The sequence below is a fragment of the Saccharomycodes ludwigii genome, chromosome III, assembly GCF_020623625.1.
Source record: "Saccharomycodes ludwigii strain NBRC 1722 chromosome III, whole genome shotgun sequence".
NCBI lineage: Eukaryota > Fungi > Ascomycota > Saccharomycetes > Saccharomycodales > Saccharomycodaceae > Saccharomycodes > Saccharomycodes ludwigii.
The window spans coordinates 1099344-1121962 of NC_060202.1; the positions used below are offsets into that span (position 1 = coordinate 1099344).

The 22619-nt window shown below is 31.0% G+C and overlaps 12 protein-coding genes across 12 annotated transcripts; 5 read left to right on the forward strand and 7 right to left on the reverse strand.

The window, feature by feature from the left end:
• Nucleotides 1–265: 265 nt before the first annotated feature.
• Nucleotides 266–1642, forward strand: AVT7 (Avt7p; the record flags this gene model as incomplete). The annotated part of the gene is made up of 1 exon (XM_046077425.1): nucleotides 266–1642. One exon carries the CDS (start codon nucleotides 266–268, stop codon nucleotides 1640–1642), a length of 1377 nt encoding a protein of 458 aa, XP_045935188.1.
• A 406-nt stretch (nucleotides 1643–2048) lies between these two features.
• On the forward strand, nucleotides 2049–4070 carry SGA1 (glucan 1,4-alpha-glucosidase; the record flags this gene model as incomplete). The annotated part of the gene is made up of 1 exon (XM_046077426.1): nucleotides 2049–4070. One exon carries the CDS (start codon nucleotides 2049–2051, stop codon nucleotides 4068–4070), a length of 2022 nt encoding a protein of 673 aa, XP_045935189.1.
• A 161-nt stretch (nucleotides 4071–4231) lies between these two features.
• Nucleotides 4232–4765, reverse strand: FMC1 (Fmc1p; the record flags this gene model as incomplete). The annotated part of the gene is made up of 1 exon (XM_046077427.1): nucleotides 4232–4765. The coding sequence occupies one exon, from the start codon at nucleotides 4763–4765 to the stop codon at nucleotides 4232–4234; it is 534 nt and encodes a 177-aa protein (XP_045935190.1).
• Nucleotides 4766–5883: 1118 nt separating this feature from the next.
• Nucleotides 5884–6957, forward strand: IDH1 (isocitrate dehydrogenase (NAD(+)) IDH1; the record flags this gene model as incomplete). The annotated part of the gene is made up of 1 exon (XM_046077428.1): nucleotides 5884–6957. One exon carries the CDS (start codon nucleotides 5884–5886, stop codon nucleotides 6955–6957), a length of 1074 nt encoding a protein of 357 aa, XP_045935191.1.
• Nucleotides 6958–7719: 762 nt separating this feature from the next.
• FYV10 (glucose-induced degradation complex subunit FYV10) lies at nucleotides 7720–9261 on the forward strand (the record flags this gene model as incomplete). Its single annotated transcript, XM_046077429.1, has 1 exon — nucleotides 7720–9261. The coding sequence occupies one exon, from the start codon at nucleotides 7720–7722 to the stop codon at nucleotides 9259–9261; it is 1542 nt and encodes a 513-aa protein (XP_045935192.1).
• Nucleotides 9262–9433: 172 nt separating this feature from the next.
• BMT5 (25S rRNA (uracil2634-N3)-methyltransferase) lies at nucleotides 9434–10414 on the reverse strand (the record flags this gene model as incomplete). The annotated part of the gene is made up of 1 exon (XM_046077430.1): nucleotides 9434–10414. The coding sequence occupies one exon, from the start codon at nucleotides 10412–10414 to the stop codon at nucleotides 9434–9436; it is 981 nt and encodes a 326-aa protein (XP_045935193.1).
• Nucleotides 10415–10724: 310 nt separating this feature from the next.
• GPI15 (phosphatidylinositol N-acetylglucosaminyltransferase GPI15) lies at nucleotides 10725–11258 on the reverse strand (the record flags this gene model as incomplete). The annotated part of the gene is made up of 1 exon (XM_046081440.1): nucleotides 10725–11258. The coding sequence occupies one exon, from the start codon at nucleotides 11256–11258 to the stop codon at nucleotides 10725–10727; it is 534 nt and encodes a 177-aa protein (XP_045935194.1).
• A 264-nt stretch (nucleotides 11259–11522) lies between these two features.
• On the reverse strand, nucleotides 11523–12362 carry SCDLUD_002751 (putative peptide hydrolase; the record flags this gene model as incomplete). Its single annotated transcript, XM_046077431.1, has 1 exon — nucleotides 11523–12362. The coding sequence occupies one exon, from the start codon at nucleotides 12360–12362 to the stop codon at nucleotides 11523–11525; it is 840 nt and encodes a 279-aa protein (XP_045935195.1).
• A 523-nt stretch (nucleotides 12363–12885) lies between these two features.
• On the reverse strand, nucleotides 12886–14778 carry BDP1 (transcription factor TFIIIB subunit BDP1; the record flags this gene model as incomplete). The annotated part of the gene is made up of 1 exon (XM_046076959.1): nucleotides 12886–14778. The coding sequence occupies one exon, from the start codon at nucleotides 14776–14778 to the stop codon at nucleotides 12886–12888; it is 1893 nt and encodes a 630-aa protein (XP_045935196.1).
• A 665-nt stretch (nucleotides 14779–15443) lies between these two features.
• SCDLUD_002753 (uncharacterized protein) lies at nucleotides 15444–16676 on the reverse strand (the record flags this gene model as incomplete). The annotated part of the gene is made up of 1 exon (XM_046077432.1): nucleotides 15444–16676. One exon carries the CDS (start codon nucleotides 16674–16676, stop codon nucleotides 15444–15446), a length of 1233 nt encoding a protein of 410 aa, XP_045935197.1.
• Nucleotides 16677–17211: 535 nt separating this feature from the next.
• On the forward strand, nucleotides 17212–19815 carry SCDLUD_002754 (uncharacterized protein; the record flags this gene model as incomplete). Its single annotated transcript, XM_046077433.1, has 1 exon — nucleotides 17212–19815. One exon carries the CDS (start codon nucleotides 17212–17214, stop codon nucleotides 19813–19815), a length of 2604 nt encoding a protein of 867 aa, XP_045935198.1.
• A 180-nt stretch (nucleotides 19816–19995) lies between these two features.
• On the reverse strand, nucleotides 19996–22233 carry HDA1 (histone deacetylase HDA1; the record flags this gene model as incomplete). The annotated part of the gene is made up of 1 exon (XM_046077434.1): nucleotides 19996–22233. One exon carries the CDS (start codon nucleotides 22231–22233, stop codon nucleotides 19996–19998), a length of 2238 nt encoding a protein of 745 aa, XP_045935199.1.
• Nucleotides 22234–22619: the final 386 nt, after the last annotated feature.

The window sequence follows — 22619 nt, forward strand, 5'->3', positions numbered from 1 at the left end:
ATAATTTATTTTACCCGGATGTGTTTTGTTGACACTATCACCGAGACAGCCAGAATAAGGTGCTTTAATATGTAATATTTCAGTCAAAAAAAAGTGACTAATCACACTTGATTATTATTTGCAACATTACATATATATATATATATATATATATATAAAGAAGGCAAAATAATGTTACTACTATAAAAAGAGATAAAAATAACTTTAAATATAAAATATCAGGATTCAGTGGAAAAACTAAAGCTACACAAGTGATAAATAACTAATGTCTGCTTCAATTACCTCCTCAACTATTAACCTGACCAAAACTATAGTTGGTGCAGGATTATTGGCTATCCCATATGCTTTCAACCAAGATGGTATACTTATTGGGTCTTTATTAACCATATTAGCAGCAATCACCACCTCCTATGGCTTATACCTTTTAGGAATATCATCCTCTACGTTTTTATCTGATCCCAGATCCTCCTCCTTTTTCTCCTTATGTGCCATAACTTATCCCAACTTCACGTTATTGTTTGATTTTGCCATGTTTGTCCAATGCTATGGAGTTTGTTTAAGTTATATCGTGTTAATTGGCGATGTTTTCCCATCATTATTTGGTGGTGACAGAAGTATTTGGATCTATTTAAGCACTTTACTTGTTGTACCATTAAGTTTGTTGAAAAATTTGGATAGTTTAAGATATTCAAGTTTAGTAGGATTGTGTGCCATTGCCTATTTGGTGTGTTTTATAGTCACAAAATTTTTCACCGATGGAATTACAAGCACAGATGCAATCCATTGGATAACCGTTAACAGTTTTAAAGGTTTGTTTTCCTCTTTTAGTATCTTAGTTTTCGCCTACACTGCATCTATGAATATGTTTAGTATTTGTAATGAATTGCAAGATAATTCGATAAAAAATATTACAAGAGTAATTAACCAATCAGTTGGTATTTCATGCACTTTGTTTCTAACCGTAGGAATCTTGGGTTATTTAACGTTTGGTGACGATGTTCAGGGCAATATCATCATCAATTATGATCCAAATTCAATTTTCACCAAGATTGGCCAGTTTTCATTGGGAATTACCATAATTTTTTCATTCCCCTTGTTGTTCCATCCTTTAAGAATATCTACAAACAACATGGTATTTTCAATAATTCGCATATACAATAATAACGGGAAAAAATACAATGAAACAAATCACACTGCACCACTACTTAATAATTCCAGCAATAACAACACCACCGCCACTTATTCCTCTATTAGTAGAATTTCATCCTCCCAAGCTTCACATACTTCGATTAATTCAATGATTGATGAATCATCTTTATTAGAAGAAGCTGCCGACTTAAATACAGTAGAATTTTCAAATTCAAGATTTTACTTAATAACGTTTATCTTACTGGTCAGTATTTACTTATTAGGTTTAAATGTTACTTCATTTGCTTTAGTTTTATCATTGGTAGGTGCTACTGGTTCAACTTCTATTTCGTTTATATTACCAGGTTTATTTGGTTACAAATTGTTTAGCGGCAATGAAAGCACTAATAAGAGGAATAGTAACAAACTCATTGCTATTACAAGTTTAGTTTTAACCATTTACGGTGTTTCTGTGATGATCATATCAGTATTTGCCACTTTATTTTTACAATAAGTGAATTAATATGGATGTTCTTTGTATGTAATATAATAAAAAAAAAAAAATACGCTTGTCACTTATAGTGACGTAAATAGATTGGTCAATTCTTTGTTTTAAGTTTTTTATATATTTAAATGTTTTTGTGTCTTTTTTTTTTTTTCCTTTTTATTTTTTATTATATAAATAAATAAATAAATAAATAAATATAAATATATAAAGAGTGACTCAAATCTAATATTTTATCTCTTTTTATTTATCCCCTTCTTTTCTCCTCTCTTTTTTTTTGTTTTTTTTCTTTTGGTCTTTTTTTTACCCTTAAAATTATATGATAAATTAATGTCACTGTAATGTCTTTTTTTTTTTTTAAATGTCAAAAGAAATATTGAAAAAAGGACCCAAAAAAAAAAAAAAAAAAAAAAATATGCCAGCATATACTCCTATAAGGTTCAAAACCAAGAATGCCTTAAACTCTTTTTATGCAAATCACAGTCTTCAATACGAGAAGAAAGTAACACCATTTCTGTTCTACAAAAAGATATTATTGTTCTTAAGCTCATTTATTATTATTGCAGTTTGCTATTTTTCAATACAAACTACAAAAAATAGCCATTATAGTACGGATATTTATAATCTACACCCAAATAAAACAACAACAAACGAAAGTTTATCTGCAACTCACGGTTTTACAACCCAATTAATCATCAATGATTTTTTTTCCAATGATAACACCGTAAACACCAACATACCATCGTTTTCCTTACAGGCTGTTAATCCTACAGCTACAGAACTAATTAAATCTATAAAATTGAAAACAATCATACATAGTACTAAATTAAATAGAGCAAATTTCAACATTTGGATCAAGGAACAAACTGAGATTTGTTTTGAAAACATGTTGAGTAATATCGGCGATGCAAACTTGCATAATGAATTATCGATGCCTAGTGATAAAATTAGTGAGGGAATTGTAATTGCTAGTCCTTCTAAAGAAGACCCTGATTACTTTTATCATTGGATTAGGGATGGCGCAATCACAATTAATAGCATAGTTACCCAATTGTATATCGAATTAACAAATAATAATAATAATAATAATAATAATCAACAACAACAGCAGCAGCAGGAAAAGATACAACAGGCTCCATTTAATTTAACGTTGGCTGGTACCATTGTTAAATATTTAAACAACACTTTTTATATACAAAGGACAGATAATCCGTCGGGGACTTTTACGCGTAATCTAAAAGGGTTAGGTGAGCCTAAGTGGAATGTGGATGATTCAGCTTTCACAGATAAGTGGGGTCGTCCACAAAATGATGGTCCTGCCTTGAGAGCCATCACCACGTTGAATTTTTTGTCGATTTTAAGAAAGTTTAATATAGAGCTTGATGATTTATTGAAAAATTTAAAGCAAGAGAATATTTTGAATACAAATAACTTGGTCTTCAGTAATGAGACGGAGTTGTTTCATCAGATTCTATATTACGATTTAAAATTTATTGGTGAAAACTGGTATAAAGATACTTTTGATTTGTGGGAGGAGATTTATGCTAAGCATTTTTTCACCAGTTTAACCCAACTCAAGGCAATTAAGCAAGGGTTAAAGTACGTTTTGGAAAGGGGTGACGAAATAGATGCAGGGTCTGCTTTTGCTAATTTTTTGCAGGAAGAATATGAAAATATGCTAACTTTTGTGTTGCTAGATGGTGGATTTATTAATGACAATAAGGATTATATTATTGAAACCCCTGATATTCTAAATATTAGAACTGGACTAGATGTGGCTGTGTTATTAGCATCTATACTAACGCATGATGCACACATTAGTAATTTAGGTGCAGGTGGTACTCTTCATCCTGATTACATTCCTTTTGATGTTGATGATAGCTCGATTTTAAATACATTACATGCATTAGTCAAAACAATGGAAATTTTATACCCAATCAATCATCAAAGAGTCAATTTGAATTTAGGTGTTGCCCTTGGTAGATATCCAGAAGATGAATATGATGGTTTAAAATTGTCTGAAGGAAACCCATGGTTTTTGGCTACATCCACGGCAGCAGAGCTTTTGTACAAGCTAATTGATAGATATTATAACTTGAAAGAAGATTTAATAATACCCTTGTCTTTTTCTGATTCTAGGTTGACTAAATTTTGGACCTTAATTTTTGAATTACCCATTACAAATAATAATGCTGATTATGAATTGGTTGTACCATACAATTCACCCGCTTTCAACCAAACCATGTACAATTTATTAAACTATGGCGATTCATTTTTAGATAAACTAAGAGAACATATTAGTGATGCTGGAAATATGAGCGAGCAGTTTAACAAATACACTGGTTTCCTACAAGGTGCAAGCGATTTGACTTGGTCATATAGTTCATTTTGGAGTAGTTCTATATGGAGAGATTATGCCATGGGAACAATGAATTGATATATTGATTCTCATGCGTGGTTGCTTTGATGTTATACATATTGTTATTATTCTATATGATTTGTTTATATTTACACGTCCTTAATTATATATATATATATATATTGCATTACACTGAGATTGTTTACTGTAGGTGGTGTGCGCTACTAGTATAATATAACTCAAATATCTTTGTCAGTATGTGGTATTTGTAACCCAACTTTAGCTGCGGTTCTCTTAACGTTTTCTTCTTGGGACATGGTCATACCTGGATTATATCTTTCTAGCAATTGATCGTACTCCGATTGATTTTTAACAAAGTCAGCGATTTCATTAAGATGTTTAATTCTGTGACTAATATTAACAGGGGAGTTTTGTGATGATGATGATACTAATAGCTTTTTAAATTTTGAGGAAAGTGGACAAAATAACAAGGATTTATCTTTGGCAGGATCAAGTGTTTTTAGAATATCGACTTTTTTGTTGAGTGCAGATAATAATTGGACATTTTTCAATTTTAACTTTGGATCTAATGAATTAACAGAATTTTGCCTGACTAAATTTATTCTTTGATAAGTTAGCATGGCAATTTTTTTCTTATTTTCTTCTTGTAACTGATGGATACGACTTTTTTTGTTTGCATGTACTAAATTTTTCAACAATTTTTTGTAGGACTTTTTTAATTCCGGAATGATATAACTATTAGTTGCAGACATTGTTCTTTGTTTTTAATAAGTTGCTGGTTGTTTAGCCTTGTCCTTGAAACTTTTAGCCCATTAGCTTTTGAATATGCTGGAAAGGAAAAAAAAACTTATTTTTTGAAAATTGGAATTTATTTTATTTTAGTTTTAGGTTAGTATTGTAATTTTTTATTTTTTTTTTTTTTGCAGATAATAACACAGATTATAATTATATGGTGTAGTTCCGATAAAAGAATTATGCGAACATTGTATGTACTAGATTATCGGACAAAAAAGTGGAAAAAGTTTTTTTTTTTTTTTAGCTTATGAGATTTGATTACCGATTCTCGGAAACGAAGCGACTGCCATTTGACGCGTGCCATTTAAAATAATGAGATACAAATCAAAAGCTACTTTACTACCAAAGACCAACATCGGATCCGGAAAACAATGCAGATACGTAATTTTTATACTGTAAATAAAAACTTGGTAGTTTTTCATATTAATTAATTAGGTAAAATATATATAATATATATATATTTTTTTTTCTTGTTAAAAAAAATAAAAATGAAAACAAAAACAAAAACTGGGATATAGTGATACAATCCCCTTTTCTCCTTTTTTTTTTCTTCTTCTTTTTATTAAGGTAAAAAGACAATAGTAATAATAAGCAAAAGACTTACATAGAGCGTATCTTTGTAAATGTCATTGTAACACTCTATCCTTAATTAGCATTTCTTAGTGACTTTCTATTTGATTGGTACTTGCTTAACCTTTTTTTATTTACTCCTATAATATCAATTTCAATCTTTTTATTACCATTTTCATTTCCATTTCCATTCCCATTTCTAATTCCTTTTAATTTTTTTTTTTTTTTTAATTGAATTTAGCTTTATAATCAACCTTATTCTTCCTCTTCTTCTTCTTTCCTACCCGTATCATATTCCTACTTTCTACTATCCTCTCTTCTTTTTTTCTTTTTTCTTTTCTTCTTGCTTCCAGATATAGTATTTAAAGCATAAGGTTCCCCCATAAAGAAAAAAAAAAAAAAAAGATTTATCCCCTGTCTTTAATCAATTAAGAAAGGAAAAATAATCCATTCCCCCCACCTCTCCCCATATATATATACATATACATATACATAAATCATAACAATGTTAAGAAACTGTTTCATCAAAAGTAGAAGATCATTAGCCACTGCTGCCTTCAAAGAACAATTATTACCAAAGAAATATGGTGGTCGTTATACGGTTACTTTAATTCCAGGTGACGGTATTGGTCAAGAAATAACTAGCTCAGTTAGGAAGATTTTTTCCTCTGAAAACATCCCAATTGATTTTGAAGAGATCGACGCTGAAAACAATGTTTCTAAAGCTGTTGAAAGTTTGAAAAGAAACAAGGTTGGTTTAAAAGGTATCTGGCACACTTCAGCCGACCAATCTGGCCATGGCTCTCTAAATGTTGCATTAAGAAAAGAATTGGATGTCTATGCTAACGTTGCTTTGTTCAAAAGTTTTGATGGTGTTAAGACCAAGATTCCAAATGTTGACTTAGTTATCATCAGAGAAAACACAGAAGGTGAATACTCTGGTTTGGAACATGAAAGTGTTCCAGGTGTCGTTGAATCTTTGAGAATCGTTACTAGAGCCAAATCCGAGAGAGTTGCTAGATTTGCCTTTGATTTTGCTGTTAAAAACAACAGAAAATCTGTCACTGCTGTTCACAAAGCCAATATTATGAAATTGGGTGACGGTTTGTTTAAGAATACAGTTGCTGAAGTTGGTGCTGCCGAGTATCCAGAAATCGAATCCAAAAGTATAATTGTTGATAACGCATCCATGCAAGCAGTTGCCAAACCACATCAATTTGATATTTTAGTTACACCAAATATGTACGGTGCTATCTTAGGAAATATTGGTTCTGCTTTAGTTGGTTCTCCAGGGTTAGTTCCAGGTGCCAACTTTGGTAGAGAATATGCTGTTTTTGAACCTGGTTCTAGACATGTTGGTTTAGATATTGGTGGTAAAGACATTGCTAATCCAACTGCTATGATTTTATCTTCTGCTTTAATGTTAAGACATTTAGGCTTGAACGAATATGCTGACAGAATTTCTAGAGCTACTCGTGAAGTTATTGCTGAAGGTAAGAAGACTACTAGAGATATTGGTGGTTCTTCTAAAACTTCAGAATTTACTGAAGCCATTATTGAGAAGTTAAAAACTTATTAGACTAACTTGCCTTTATATGTAAAAAAAAAAAAAGAAAAGGAGAAAGAAGGGAATAAAAAAAAAAGTAATGAATGCGAATTAGCCTCCTCTTCTATGATTTATAATATATTTTTTTTTTTTATGATCAGCTATACTACTTTATAACGCCAAAAAAAAAAAAAAAAAAAAAAAAAAAATAAATTCAATTAAATTCAATTAAATTAAATGTTTATGTGAAACAGAAATACTGAGAAAAAGCAAAACGACGAAAAGGTTGCTTTTTATTTTCTTTTTTGTATATACTTAAGTATTATTTTTTCTCATTTTTTTTTTTTAAATATATTCTAATTTGTTATTAATGCTGTTGATGGTTGATGACCTCTGCCTTTTTTTTTTTTTTTTTTTTTTTTTTGTTTGTTCTAAAAGCTTGAAAATTAAATAAAAAAGACAACGAAACCGATGTTGACTCGGACCTCCTGATACTTTCTTTCCGGTTTTATTTTAACTAGATAGTAACTATCCGTGCCGTACAAAAGTACCATATAAAAGAACCTTCTTTTTTACATTTAACAGAAAAAAAATAAAAAAAAGAGGAGAAAAGCTTGACTAGCAAAATTAATACGGAGTGTCCCCCATTCTTATCCCTTTATTGCGTGTTTTCCCATTACTCATAATTACATACCTACATATATAATATATATATATTATTTAGCAACTTTATCAAAAAATAACCATCCCCCCCCCTTTCAAAACAACAACAAAAACTGTACCTTTGGTTGAAAAATGACTAACCCAAATACTGAAAACCAAAATAATGTCAAGACCAACAAAAACAAAATAGCCAGGATTGACGTTGATGGGTTATTAAAATTAAACAAAGACATGCTATCCCCCTTGATTCAAGAAACTGACACTATCTTACAGCATTTAAGATCCAAATTAAATAAAGATCAAAAGCTCTTGGCCACTTTGATCAACCAAGTTAATCAACTTCTATCCCAATCTGGAGCAATTAACCCTGACGTCCTAGAACATTGTAAGAAAATTAACAAGTTGATAATAATTTTGGAAAATAGACTGAAAAAATATACTCAAGATTATAAAAACACTGTTAGTGAGCTAAGAACTATTTTAGATTTTTTCCGCAGATTAGAAACTGCACAAAAAAACGCAAATCTTCCTAAAATGTACCAATGGATTGGTGATTATACAACTTACCTATGTGTCGAGAATTTAATTAAAAAAAATATAATTGATGTGGATGATCCCATTATTGAAGAATTGAATGTTGAGCCAAGGTTCCCATTAAAACATTTGTTAAAGACTGGTGTTTTGCGCGAGTTTCAAACTATTTCCTCAAAACTTATAAATGATCACGATCCAGATCCGCTATTGCAGTATTTGAAGCGCGAAAATGTTAATAATGATGAGCCTGTTGTTATTGAATGTAAAAACTTAAAGTTTATCCAATATATTTTACAAAATAAATCCAAGGATGCTATTGAATACTATAGAACTAATATAAGTGATTATGCTGAAAATTATTTGGAGGAAACTAGAATTTCATCTTCCCTCTTTCTTTATATTAATAGCAACCGCAATCTTTTTGATAATTTTCCCATTAGCGAAAACGACAAGCAAAGTATTCAGCTGTACAGAGACCTTTTCCATTCTGATGATGTCTCTATGCTTGATTTATCATTGCAGCCAAACAACACAATGATATCAGCATTAACTCAAGTAACACCTAACAACAGCATTTACAATACAGATGATTCCTTTAAAGCCTTAATTGAAGCTTCAAATGATTCCAAATGGATTCATTTGCACCAGATGTTTAAAAAATTATATTTTAATAGATCGTACTTGTCTTCGGATGACACTTTTTTGAAGTTTGTAACTATCGGCATTTCATCCATGAAAACAAAATCGTGTACCGAATCTTATGATATTACAAACGAATTAAGAAAATATATAATCACCAATTATAATGATACAGATGATGAAACAAATAAAAAGGCACTAGAAAAATACGTATTGAATAATGTTTTGACTGTTGATTGTCCCACTTGTTCACCCGAAATCCGTAAAATAGATACTAATCTTCCATACAGCCTGAAGACTGCCACCGAGTTATTTGATAACCCTGTAGTTTTGCCAAGTGGACTTGTATATGATAAACAAAAGTTAATCGCTTTGACCAAAATACTAAATGAACGTGGCCTAGTTAACACCGATGATGGTGCTCTGAATAATGTTGTTTATGATCCCCTAGCCGAGCAAACTGTTCTGATTTCACAGCTAAAAACGATATATCCATTATAATTATTATTTTACTTTCCACACCTTCTCCATCAATTAGAGCTTAACTAATTATTTTTCATATATGTACGAATACAGAATAATATTATATATACTCTATAGAATTTGTTTGCTACCTTTTTTGATGTTAACCCCCTTTCCCTCTTTTTTTTTTTTTTTTTTAGCAGTTTCTCTATCACTGTTGGTTTTTGTCTTTTTTTTTTTGTTCAAAAATGTAAATTCTTGCACTTCTTTCTTGGGCGGGTTTAGTCGTAGTCATTTCACTATTAGTCCTTTTGTGCTTATACCCAGGATAATGATCCCATTGAAACTTGTTGGATCTTTCCACTTTCCAATCACCGTTTTGTTTACCTAGGAGCTTAATTTGCCAAGAATCATACGGTTCACCGCAAAATAATGAGACAATAACCTTCCCTATGATATCAGTATTGTGATTACTAGTGGAGGGGCCAGTTAAAGAACTCGTTAAATAGCCCGCCAAACAAGTGCTTTGTTTTTTGGTATTGACCAATTTATAAAACTCTAAACAGTTTTGGAAAAATCGGGACATTAAAATTTGATGTTCATAGATATTACGTTCTTGATCTTTAATACCTTTACCATTGTGTGGGAAATTGAACATTATGTAGTCTATTTTTTTATCATCAAATGAAGGAACTATTTTATTCCAAGTTGTTCTTTTGGATAATTTAAATGATTTAATTAATTGTGTAACATCTATTTGAAAAAAAATAGGAATATTCAATTGTGTTAGAAAGCAATAATTTTCTTGGAAACTATTTGGATACTTTAAAGTTAGTTCTTTAACACCACTATCATAACTTGTTACAATCAAATTTTCGGCCTTTATATATTTGTTTACAATTAATGATTTGGCAAATGAAAAATCACCTTCACCTACTAGCATGACTGTAGAATCTTCATTATCAAACGGTATGAATTTGTCTTTAACGGTTAAAGATGCTGATTTTTTAGGTAAGTTTGATGTCGAAATGATTTTGTCTGTGTTCTTATCTTTGGTTTGACTTTTGTTACCAGTTGTGTTGATATGTTTACTGTTATGATTATTGGTTGTTTTCTTTTCCAAATACTGGTAATTTAATAGTTGATGCTTTAAACCTTTACCATTTTTCTTTCCCTTTAACTTTCGAGCCATATTCTTAGAGGAATATATATATTTAGGTATAAATAATTATATTAAATCGATGTAGCTGGTCGTTTTTTCTCCTTTAGATTTATTTTATTTTATTCTATATTTGGGTTGAAAAGATAAAGTGCATTAAATATTAATCATAGAATGAAGAAAAAAAAAAATAATAAAAAGAAAAGATGAAACAAATCAAAATTATACGCGCTTGGTGACATCGGTATTATTCAATAATATTTATAGAGTAAATTTTCTCAAGATTTCCTTTTTTTTTGTAATTTTTAATTTTTAATTTTTAATTCTTCCTCTATAATGGATATCAGGCACCATGGGAACTTGACCTACCAAAATGGGTATGACATATGTTGTATATTTCTATTAAATCTTTTAATCGAGGCATAGTATTTTTGAATAAAGTTGTTGTGTTATTGCAACGGTCTTTTCTAATTACAACTAGCATATGAACTACTCTGCAGGATTTAACAAAAACTTCATTAATCACAATATTTATAATGTCTTGTTTGGCAATAAACAGTGAATTAGTATTTATATAAGGAATTTTATATTTTTCATACAAAATACCATGGCTTGGATAAATAGATAAACGTTCTCCAAAGTTTAGATTTAATTTGAAAATAATCAAATCGATTGCTATTATTATTAACAATTTTATGTAGTTATTGTAATGAACATCCAATTTATTAAAAAAAATTGAGGGCGAAATAAATCCCATGAGTATAGTAAATATTATTATATAAAAAAAACTTTTGGCTATGCCTTTTGACTTGGGCACAACTGATATTTCAACGTTTCCTTTGAAATTTTTTATATCTAAAACATAATTTGTATACATAGTTCCAGTGTATTTTTACTAACTGTTGTAGAGTATATTGAATAGTCAATTAGTTTTAATGTGTCTTTTTTTATTATTATTAAAAAAGTATGTTTAATATATATATATATATATATATATATATAACTAATTTTATAATAGCATGTATTCACTTTATGTTATTGTATGTATCTTTTTTTTTTTCTTAACTCAAAGGCATATTTAAAACAAAAAAAAAAAGTTTTATTTATTCCATTCGTGTTCATTTGGTCTCGCTTTTTTTATTTAATTTTTTTTTTTTTTTAATGGTGATTTTGTGAAAAATTGCGAAACATCAACGGATCTTTTCCTATGGTTACGAGGGCTACTTGAAGAAGAGGAAGGTGTAGATCTAATAGATGAACTGTCATTTTCTACTTTAACTATTAGCCCCTTGTTATCGTTTTTAACGTTACCTACAGACTTAGTAACAGGATAACATTCATACAGCTCATCATCAAATTTAGGCTCATGTAATTCACCCTTTTTAAACCAGGATTCCCAATTCTGAGATCCAGGTTCAATGATAACTGGCATTCGCAAATGCAACCATTCTAAATTTTTGGGAGCCGGCGATGTTACTATGGTAAAACTGTATGATTTTTCACCACTTTTCTTTTCATGAATTTCGTATAATCCAGCAACAAACATAATTTTCTCGTCCTTTCTTCTAACATAGTATGGTTGCTTAGTCAATTGGTGCCATTCATAATATCCGCTCATAGGAACAGCACAGTAATAGTTTTTTGATTTTGTTGTTTTCCATATTTTTGAACTGTTCAAACTTTCTATTCTTGCATTAAATGTATTATATTTTACAGGGGTTTCACTCCAAGCTGGTATTAACCCCCATCTCATGAGTAAAATTTCATTGGTATGTTCTAATAGGATGGGACAGCATTTCGTTGGTGCAATGTTATATGATTTGGTGTTATACTTGGTAGCTATCTCAAGATCATTATATCCTTTATCCTTTTTAGAATCATCATCAATTTTTGGTAGGCTTGGTTCATTTAATGATTTGTATTTGGATATTTGCTGAGGTAATTGATCAACATTGTATGATAAAGCATATCTCCCGCACATCCTTTTTTTTTTTTTTTTTTTTGTAGGTCTTTTTTCAGTCAATTATTTTATTTTTATGATTTGTTTCTGCGTACAACACAAATAGATTGAAATTTAGAATAAACTGATAGTGTTTTAATTAATGAATTAGCCTTATAAATTATATTGCTGAAATACACTTTAGGGGTATTAAGATAGCTAAAGACTTCCTTATCAAAAAAAAAAAAAGAAAGAAAGAAAAAAAGAGGGGACAAATTAAAAAAAAAAAAAAAAAAAAAAAAAATGAATGAATTGAATAAATAAATAAATAAATAGTGCAAAGTGGCTGTAGAAGGAAAATAAAGTAGCTCTTTTATTTTTATGTTTGTTATCAAATGTCAGAAATCAACTTTTACAAGATGATTCAACCTCAATGATTGAAATCTAATTAAAACTTTTATTTTTTTGATAAAGCAAAAAATAATTAAATTTTATAGAATTCTTAAACAAACGTCAAAAAAATAAAAATAAAAAAAAAAAAAATTCATTTGGTCAATGCCTTACCCTATTTATCTTTTTTTATACCATCAATGGTTCCTAAAATAACTTCCTTTTTACGATATTTTTTTAACTCCTTTTGTCTTAAACCGCCAGCAACCTTACGATCAATAGCAGGTATAGTATTCGTCATAATACCGCCTCCCATGGTTGGTCCAGAAGCCTTATTCGCTTGATCCTCTTTCACTTTTTCAGAATCATCACCATCGTAATCAAACTTGCCAATATGTTTTTCTGATATAACTCCACTTTCTTTTTGTTGATCTTCTATTCTAGCACTCTCCTTTGAAATACGAATTTGATTCATGTGTTCCTCGTGTGCCTTCCTCATATCTTCAATTTTCTTATTGAATTCATCTATTGTATCGAATTCTTTACGAATGGATACACAATATGATGTAAAGTCAGGCGGTATCTTTCTTCGTAGTACTAGCTCTATAAGCACAGGGCTTCTCTTTTCTTCCAAGGAAAACTTACTCTTTATTTGTTTTCTTGTTCTATATGGGAACATTTGAGCTATCAAGTTGAAATCGGTACCCCACATAGACAAAGCTTTATACAATGTTAATTCTTCTTTTTCAGTCCAAGCATCTGTTATTTGTCTTTTGGAATAAGAAGCGCTATTGTATAAATTTTCAAATGGGTTTTCATCTTGCCTTTCCTTATGCATATTAACCAAGTTGGCATTTGCGTGTCTATCCACGAGTGTGGAATCTTCATCAACAGCGATTTCACCATCTTGGTTAACTCGCAACTGTAAAGTATTTTGCTGTTGCTGTTGAGGTTGGTAATGTTGAGCAACCTCTAATTCTTCAGCTTCTAACTTTTCCTGCTTCTTTTTACGTTCCTCTAATTCTCTTTCATCCTCCTCATAAGTTAGCAACATCAATGGTTTAAATTCATTTTTAGCTAGTTTTCTTAAATTCCTGTTTTTTTTACGCTCTTCCAATTTCTTCTTTTCTGCAGCTACTGAAATATGGTAATTCTCACTAATCAAGCCAATAGGCAAAACAGGCTTACATAGGTCAGCCATAGTAAAAGTATTAATATCAATTTCATATTTTACGCTTTCTTCTTCAGTTAAGCCGTCGGGTATATCACCTAGTTTGGAAACAACATAGTTTAATTTACCTTTATCCTCCTTCTCCATTTTATCAGGAACAGCATCAAAATTAACATCATCTGGCGAGGATTCCCTAGATTTAGGTCTACTAATCACGCTAATTCGATTTGCAGGTCTAATTTTCATAGCTTTGGTGGAAGATGTGGCATTGGAACTATTAGAACTTAATCTGCGTCTTTTCATCGCCTTTAATTTTCTATCATTATTAGTTACAAGGTGTGATTTCTGTTTTAAGCTCACAAGTCTTCTTTGATCTTGACCTGTTGATGTAGAAAGTGCAATGGATGGTTTTCTTTTACAAGAAATGGAATCTAATCTCACGCTGCCACGCCTTTTAGCAGTACTTCCTAACGATGAAACATCGGGCATCAAATTGGTAACACTGGTGATGGCTTCTGTATTATTATTATTATTATTATTATTATTATTATTATTATTATTATTATTTTCATTATTATTATTATTAATATTATTATTATTATTTTCATTAAATTCCTTTGGTGATGCCGTTGGTGGTTGTGTTGGTGGTTGTGTTGGTGGTTGGGTTGAAGAAACTTGCGTAGAAGAGTCCATGTCTACTATAGAGTTGGTAACAACATCATTGACCTTTGATTCCTGTGATTCTACTAAAGTGTTATCGATATTGGATAAGTCATCAGGATTATTATCTTTACGGTTGCTCTCAGTAGTTATTTTCGATGGTTTTAAAGTAGGAGCTCTACGTTGTCTAATTTTTGGAGCAAACCTTGTTCCACTTTTGTTAACAACGCTACTCATTGTATATTTAAGCTATAAGTCTTTGTATTTTTCTTAGCAGTAGATCGGAAACAGAGAAATATACATATATAAAGTTTGAGACTCTGAGAGAAAATTAATAAAAGTTATAAAGAAGGATGATTAACTTTTAATATTCACAAACATACCTGTATTAAATATATATTTATATATATATAGTGGATAATAACAGTAGGAAAGGTAATTAATTATACGAACAATTGATAATTTTACACCACGTTAAAAAAAAAAAAACTTTTACTTTTTCTAAATTTTTTTTTTTTTTTTTTTTTTTATATACAGTTTCTTTTTTCCCAGTAAATAAAAAAAAAAAAACACACAGAAAATTCTGCAGAAGCACACACAAAACCACATTCTGTAATAATATTATCATTTACTGATTGAGTTTCCACATCTTTTATAACCAGAAATACAAACACGTTAAATTTTACTACTCAATTTATTTATTTATTTATTTTGAAAAGAAGCAAACAAAATAAAGAAAATAAAGTTCAGTTTATTCGGAAATCAAATAATAATACTATAATTGAACATCCAAGAATAAATAACAACGTACAATGTTGCCTATTCAAATACTGTTTTTGTTTTTCCATATTCACAATGTCCAGTAACTTACAAAAAAAAAAAAAAAAAGGTATAATAATGACCTAATATGGTTTATAACGATGATCTTCATCTTTACGACTATACTTTTTACTCTTGTGTTTGTCGTTTTTATCATATTTTTTTTTACGTTTATGTTTATCAATACCAGTCTCCTCAGTAATGTTTCTTCTCTTCTCTTCAACAGGGTTAGCATCATCGTCCATATCAACCTCAACTACTGTATTCCCAAATACTTCAATATTTTCAGAGTAATCCCAGAAGGAAGAGGGTAATTTCAAACTAGATATCCTATCATCCTTCCAGCAATTAACAAAGCCATCTTCCCCACATGTATATATCAAATTGTTACTATTGTTACCCACTGGTATAAATATATCTCTTACAACCTCCCCGTTTTGACAATTGTCTATTTCAATATGCTTAGAAGTGTTAAAATTCTCAGTTTCACTATCAAATGGAATTAATTTTATTGAGTTGTTGTTACTACCTGCTACAATTAGACCAGGATATAGATCTACAATATAGTTGCATTGCAAAGATTTCCTTAAGTCCCCAAATTCTTTTGCAGGTTTTTCATTAAGTTGATCACTTTTATCATTCAAGCTATAAATAGCAAAGGTCTCTATATGACTTAAAGCATAAATTCTATTAAATGAACTGAATCCACAGGAGTGTATACTAGAAAAATTTATGACTTGATGCAAAGCATCTTCTTCATCTTCTTGAGTTAAATCGTAAATATTACAATATCCATCAGTGCCGCCACTGCTGAAAATCATTGGATCTTGTGGATGGAATTTTAAACAAGTAATATCAGCATTATGGCTATCAAGAAAAGACCTGTACGGTGTTCCACCAAAGGCTTTTTTATGAAACATGTGAATGGACGCATCTGCTCCTACTAATTCAGTACCATAACATAATATGTTATGATCATAGGTTAATGCAGTTATGGGGGAATTTGAATTAAGCGTGGTAACAACTTCAGCTTTTGTTGGTGTCCTGATATCAAAAATTTTGACTGTCTTATCACATGATACAGCAAATAGGTTAGTCATGTCATTATCATTTGCAAAATTGATCATTCCAGTAATAGTGGAATTCCCGACTTTGGCAACTGTAGTTGATTGTAAAGTATTTTTATCTAAAACATGGCATTCACCATTGCTTAAAGACACTAACAGATTATTAACATTGTTATTGTTTGACAATGTTTCAAATTTAATGCACCAATTGTTGGATCCAAATGATCTGGAGTTAAGTAAAGAGGGCATTTTTTCTATTTTGTTTAGTTTAATTTAATTTAACTTCTAAATCCAAAGCAATGATGATAGCCAAGTAATTTCCCCTCCCCTTAGCAAATTAGCTCTAATGTTCTAAAAGTGGATATTGAAATGGAACGCAAGTTTTTAAAACAAAGAAATGAAAATAAGAATAAGTTTGTTGGCAATGTACTTAACAAAGATGGAAAAGTAACTTGACCGCAGGACATTCGGGATATCAGAATATTTTTTTTTTCTGACAAACAAAAATGACGAAATTGGAAATTTGTAAACAAAAAAAAAACCGGGGATTTTTTATGTGATAGAAAAATGCGCACATTTAGCAGAATAAGCGAGGCTTATTTGGTTTATTACACGTGTTAATTCAATTACACTAAAATCTTCTTTATCCAGAATTTAGTTCAAGTTTATTCTATTTTTCATATTCAATTTGATACATTTAATTTTTTTTTAACTTTAAAATATATATATTCATAAAAAAAAAAAAAAAAAAATAAATAAATAAAATAAAAGCATATATAATATCATGAATAAACCACCAAAGTATCCGCCAGATACAACACTGACTGTTGGATCACATCAAGTATCCGTGATTAAATTTTTATCAGAAGGTGGTTTTGCTCAAGTTTATGTCGTAAATGTTTTAGAGGGACCATCTGCCGGATTATACAGAAAAGCATGTATGAAAAGAGTTGTTGTTCCTAATAAACAATCATTAAATACTTTACGAGCAGAGGTGGATTGCATGAAATTATTGAAGGGCAATAGGCATGTTGTTACATATTTAGATTCTCATGCTTCAAGGTCCACTACCAATGCAAACACTTATGAAGTTTTTGTACTAATGGAATACTGTTCCAGAGGTGGATTAATCGATTTTTTAAATACAAGGCTACAAAATAGATTAACAGAGCATGAGGTTCTAGATATAATGAGCCAGACCACCCAAGCTGTAGCCGCTATGCATAAATTACTTCCTCCATTACTTCATCGTGATATTAAAATTGAAAATGTTTTGGTTAATGAGCAAGGTGTTTTTAAATTATGTGATTTTGGCAGTGTTTGTGGAGTTATTAGACCTCCAACCAGTCAACAAGAAATGGATTTTGTTTATAATGATATAATGCACAACACAACAGCACAATATAGATCTCCCGAAATGGTAGATCTAAATAAAAGATTACCGATTGATGAAAAAAGTGACATTTGGGCACTGGGTGTTTATTTATATAAATTATGTTACTATACTACACCTTTTGAAAATAATGGTGGTGGTGATCATGCTATATTGCAAGGAAGGTTCCAATTTCCAGCATTACCACATTATAGCGATCATTTGAAGAGTCTAATCGGTCACATGTTGAGGGTGAATCCTACAGAAAGACCAAATGTTTATCAAGTTTTAAATCAAGTTTCAAATCTACAAGGTGTTCCTTGTCCTATAACAGATTTCTACAAAGAAAGAGCATTATCGGCATTACAGAATAGCAATGGTATTAGAAATGCGCATAGTAGTACCACCACAATATCAACTGATTTCCCAACTCCAAATTCTTTCATCTTACATCAACAGCCAATGTTGGGTTCAGTGACAACGGCAGCACCGTTTTCATTTGTTAATTCAGGAGTTAACAATCCTCTGCCTTTGGCTCAACAACAACAACAGCCCTTAATTATGTCTGGAATTAATCCACAACTAAACTCTTTGCCTATTATTGCACCTCCTATTACGACATTTCCCAGTAAGATGGCCATTAATAACAACATGATACCATCCAATATTATATCAAATAATATACAAACAGGAGAGCCATTTAAGAAGCAACAAGATGCTACTATTGATCCATTCAATAAGTTGTATAACACTGCTAAAGGCATCAGTACCAAAAGTGCACCATCTACGACCACTAACACTGGAAGCTCCCTTAACAATATTAGCTCAAGCAAATTGCAACCAAGTCTCTCATTTGGTACCAATTCATATAATCCATCAATTGTGGCCACCAGTGGTGGATCATCCAATTCAACAAGTAAACGAAGTACATTATATGTTGATTCTGAAGTCCAGACGGATTTTGTTATGAATTCGAATATAAGTGGTTCTTCTTCTACAACTTCTGCCTCTTCAAATTCCTCCGACAATGAAATACCCTCCTATGTAACATTTAACAATAGAAATTTTAGCGTCAACAATGGTGGTTTGGATCAAGTTTCCACCGGTGGTAGTTTTACTTCTAGGTTTAGTCGTAAATTGAAAAGTCTAATCACAGGGGAAAGCTTACGTTCATCGAGTTCAAAGCAAAATACAGGTAATAATTTGCCGTATCAAAGTATCTCAGGAAATAATAAAATAGATCTTAAAAATAATAACACTGGTAATAGTACTAAAAGCTTTTTTAAGAATGGTGCTATTAGTCCAATAAGAAAAACGTCCAGTAATAGTAGGAAAAGTTCAATGGATCCTTCGTTCGGTTCCAGAATACCGTCTGGTGATACTGAAAAGGAAAGAGTTAAAGAAGAAAATGGCTACCATTCAAAAAGGAGGTCTGTGATTATTCCAAAAATGGATCCCCCTGCAGCAAATTCTACTTCAAAAGGGATTACTTCCATTGTTTACAATAATAAAACAAAACTTCCAAGTGATAATGTTATTGATAATAACGCTTCCTCTTCTAAATCTTTTGTTGCTCCAAAGAAAAGTAGCATTGAGCAACGTGTTCAAAACTTGTTATCTGCTCATAAAAACACATCACTCGGTGCGAGTAAAACAACCAACGGTTATGGCAAATATGTAGATCAAGGAAACCCAAGTGAGGATTCAAGGAAGGAAAGTGTTATAGTTACTCCATTAAGTGCTACAGGTAATATTGCTAATAGTAGTGGTATTAGTAGTAGTACCAGTACTAGGATCAATTATGCTGAATTGGCCAAATCTAAAAAGAAAAAGAAATTACCACCACCGAAGCCTAAAAAACCAAAGTTTTTGCATAGTAGTGGCTCCAAAAAAATCACCCTTGCAAAAAATGGAGACGTTAGGTCCGCAAGTGATACACCTAGTGAATTAGTAACTGTTGACGTGGATAAACTGGAGGAGGATTTTAAAAGAAGATTTCCAAGCACCACTATTTAAATTTTTTTTTTTTTTTCCTTCCCCTTCCCAGTCATATCCTAAATCACAAATTTAATTATTATTATTTAGCATTTGAAAATAATAAGCAATAATCTTGCACTGAAAGTAAATTTGGTTATGTATATATATTTATTTCTTTATTTTAATATTATTAATACAATACTAATGCCATTCATCCAATTAAACACCATTTTCCCTTTTTATTTTTTCTTCCTCTTCTTCTTCTTCATCGTCATCTTCATCGTCATCAAATTCTTCAAAACTATCCAATATAAAATCAGTAGCTTCATCAAATCCCTCATCAAAGACATTATTCATACCGTCACTTCTTGTTTTTAAAACCCTCCCAAATTTCTTCCTAGGTTTTGTAGAGGATAGCCAACACGAATGGTTTTTAGATGCAAAAACTAGCGAATTCTTATAATACCATTCCACCAGGGATTCATCTATCAAGGGGACAATTCCCTTTAAAGATGTTTTATCAATGAAGGAAATACAGCATTTAACTGTTTCTCTAGTGTCTATATGCCCCAACAAATGCACTAAACCGGAACACGAATCACCTATTCCCACAAAAGCAATTTTTTGCAAGTTGGGGAAATGCTGTAGATAATTATTCCATAGATATATCATTACTTCTTGTGATGCCATAATTGTGGAATAGTTATCCGTTTCAAATAACGAGTGTGGAATATTTATGTCTATATAATGATAATTCTTTTCTTTACACCATTTTATTAATTGTATGGAGTTGTCTATTATAATGGTAGTTGATGCGTTTAAAACACCAGTTAAAGGATCTGCTTGTCCCCACATATCCGGAGTATCATGAATATGAATTATTAGATCCGTCGAATCAAATATACTGACTTCTTCAACGGGCTTAAAAGTGGTTGCCAAAACAGTATGTGGTGATAGAATGAAATTTGTTGTATTTAGATTTAATAGGGGTAATGAAAAGAAATTGTATTCATCAGCCAATAACTCATATTGATGGTCTCTTATAGAATTCTGTAGGGGAAAATTTTTAGAGAGTAATTTTTCGTTGATTGGTTGTGTTTTATCTAAACATTCATTTCCGTAGGGACTACGAAAGCATTTCCAGTATTTAGATTGCTGTTGAATGACCTCTGCTACTGTTTTGATAATTTCAGGCTTAGGCACAACACTATTTTTGTTGCTGATTTCATTTGGTGGTTCACCGATTAAAACTGTTGCTACATCTAAGGCGCTTCTTGCAATAGCATCCAAATTGTAACCACCTTCTAATATAACACATAATTTGCCATTGGCCAAAGATTTTAGCATGTGGGTCATTTGCCCATAACAACTCGGTGTAACGTTACATTGACCTATAGTGTCACCATCAGCGGCGTCAAAGCCAGATGATATAATTACAAAATCAGGCTGAAATTCTTGCGCCATTGGCATAATGATTCTTTGAAAGGCATATATATACTCAGCATCACCAATACCGCCACATGGCCATGGAATATTACAATTAAACCCTTCTCCATCCTTCTCTCCACATTGGTCATGTCCACCCCACTTGGTACCTGGATAATACTTCCCCAGTTCGAATCTATGCAATGAGATATATAAAACACGATTGTCTTCATAAAATGCCTTTTGAGTGCCGTTGCCGTGATGAATATCCCAGTCTAAAATTAATATTTTCCGAACACTTTCAGGATATGCTTTCAATATTGCTTTGGCTGCCACGGCAACATTACTGAATAAGCAAAAACCGCCAGCTTGTTGTGGCTCTGCATGATGACCTGGAGGTCTAACTATGGCTAACGAATTTTTAACTTTCCCCTCGATCACAGCTTTACAAGCTTCAATTGCACCACCACATGACAACTTAGCACTTAAATATGAATCGTTGTTAAAATACACGGAATCGCCTGTCGCAGTTTTTTTCAACAAGTCCTCGCGTTCCATTTTGGGCAACGATTTAATAAAGTTTAAATGTTCCAATGTATGAACTTCCAAAATTTCGTCGTCTGTGGCTTCTCTAATCGGAATTCTCAGCATCCATTCACCGACATCATCAGTATTCTCATCAATACTTAGGCTTGGATCAACAATAAGACCATTTTCGCATAATATTTTGTAAATCCTATATATTCTTCTAGGATCCTCTGGATGAGGATCGATATATTCAAAATAAGAGGTATAAATTTTAGCGTGATATCTCATTCTAACATCGTAACAGACTCCAGTCTTTAAAGGCACATAATGTAATTTGGATTTAGTATTTTTGGGAACAATAGTTAATTTTCTTTTCTTGCGAGTGTCATTGTCGTTGTTAGTGGATATAAGGTGAGTTTCAGTAAGTTCTTTATTGACCTTACCCTGATTTTTTTGTTGTTGTTCAGAATTAGATTCTGTATCATTATTAGACAAAGAATCCATTATAAATATGTATTTTTTATATTTTTTTTTCTTTTTTTTTGTAATAAAGTTGGTTGTTTACTTTTTAAAGAAAGTTCTTTTAAGCTTTTCCCTTTCTCTTTATCTCCGTTGTTATTGATATTGATGGAAAAGATATATGATTTATAGCTAAGCTAGTGTATTTAATTTAACTTTTTAATTGATTTCTCAAGGCAAATTACTTTATATGATTACTAAAAACTGGGTTACGTTTATGATAAAAAGGTAAATGGCATGAAATAAATAGCTAAACTTGGCAAAATCTCATACAACGATAAACGAAAACATGGCAAATTAGCTTTTCTTTGCACTATTTTTTATTTTTTTATTTTTTTTTTTGTTTTTTTTTATTGTTCTTTTTTTTTTTT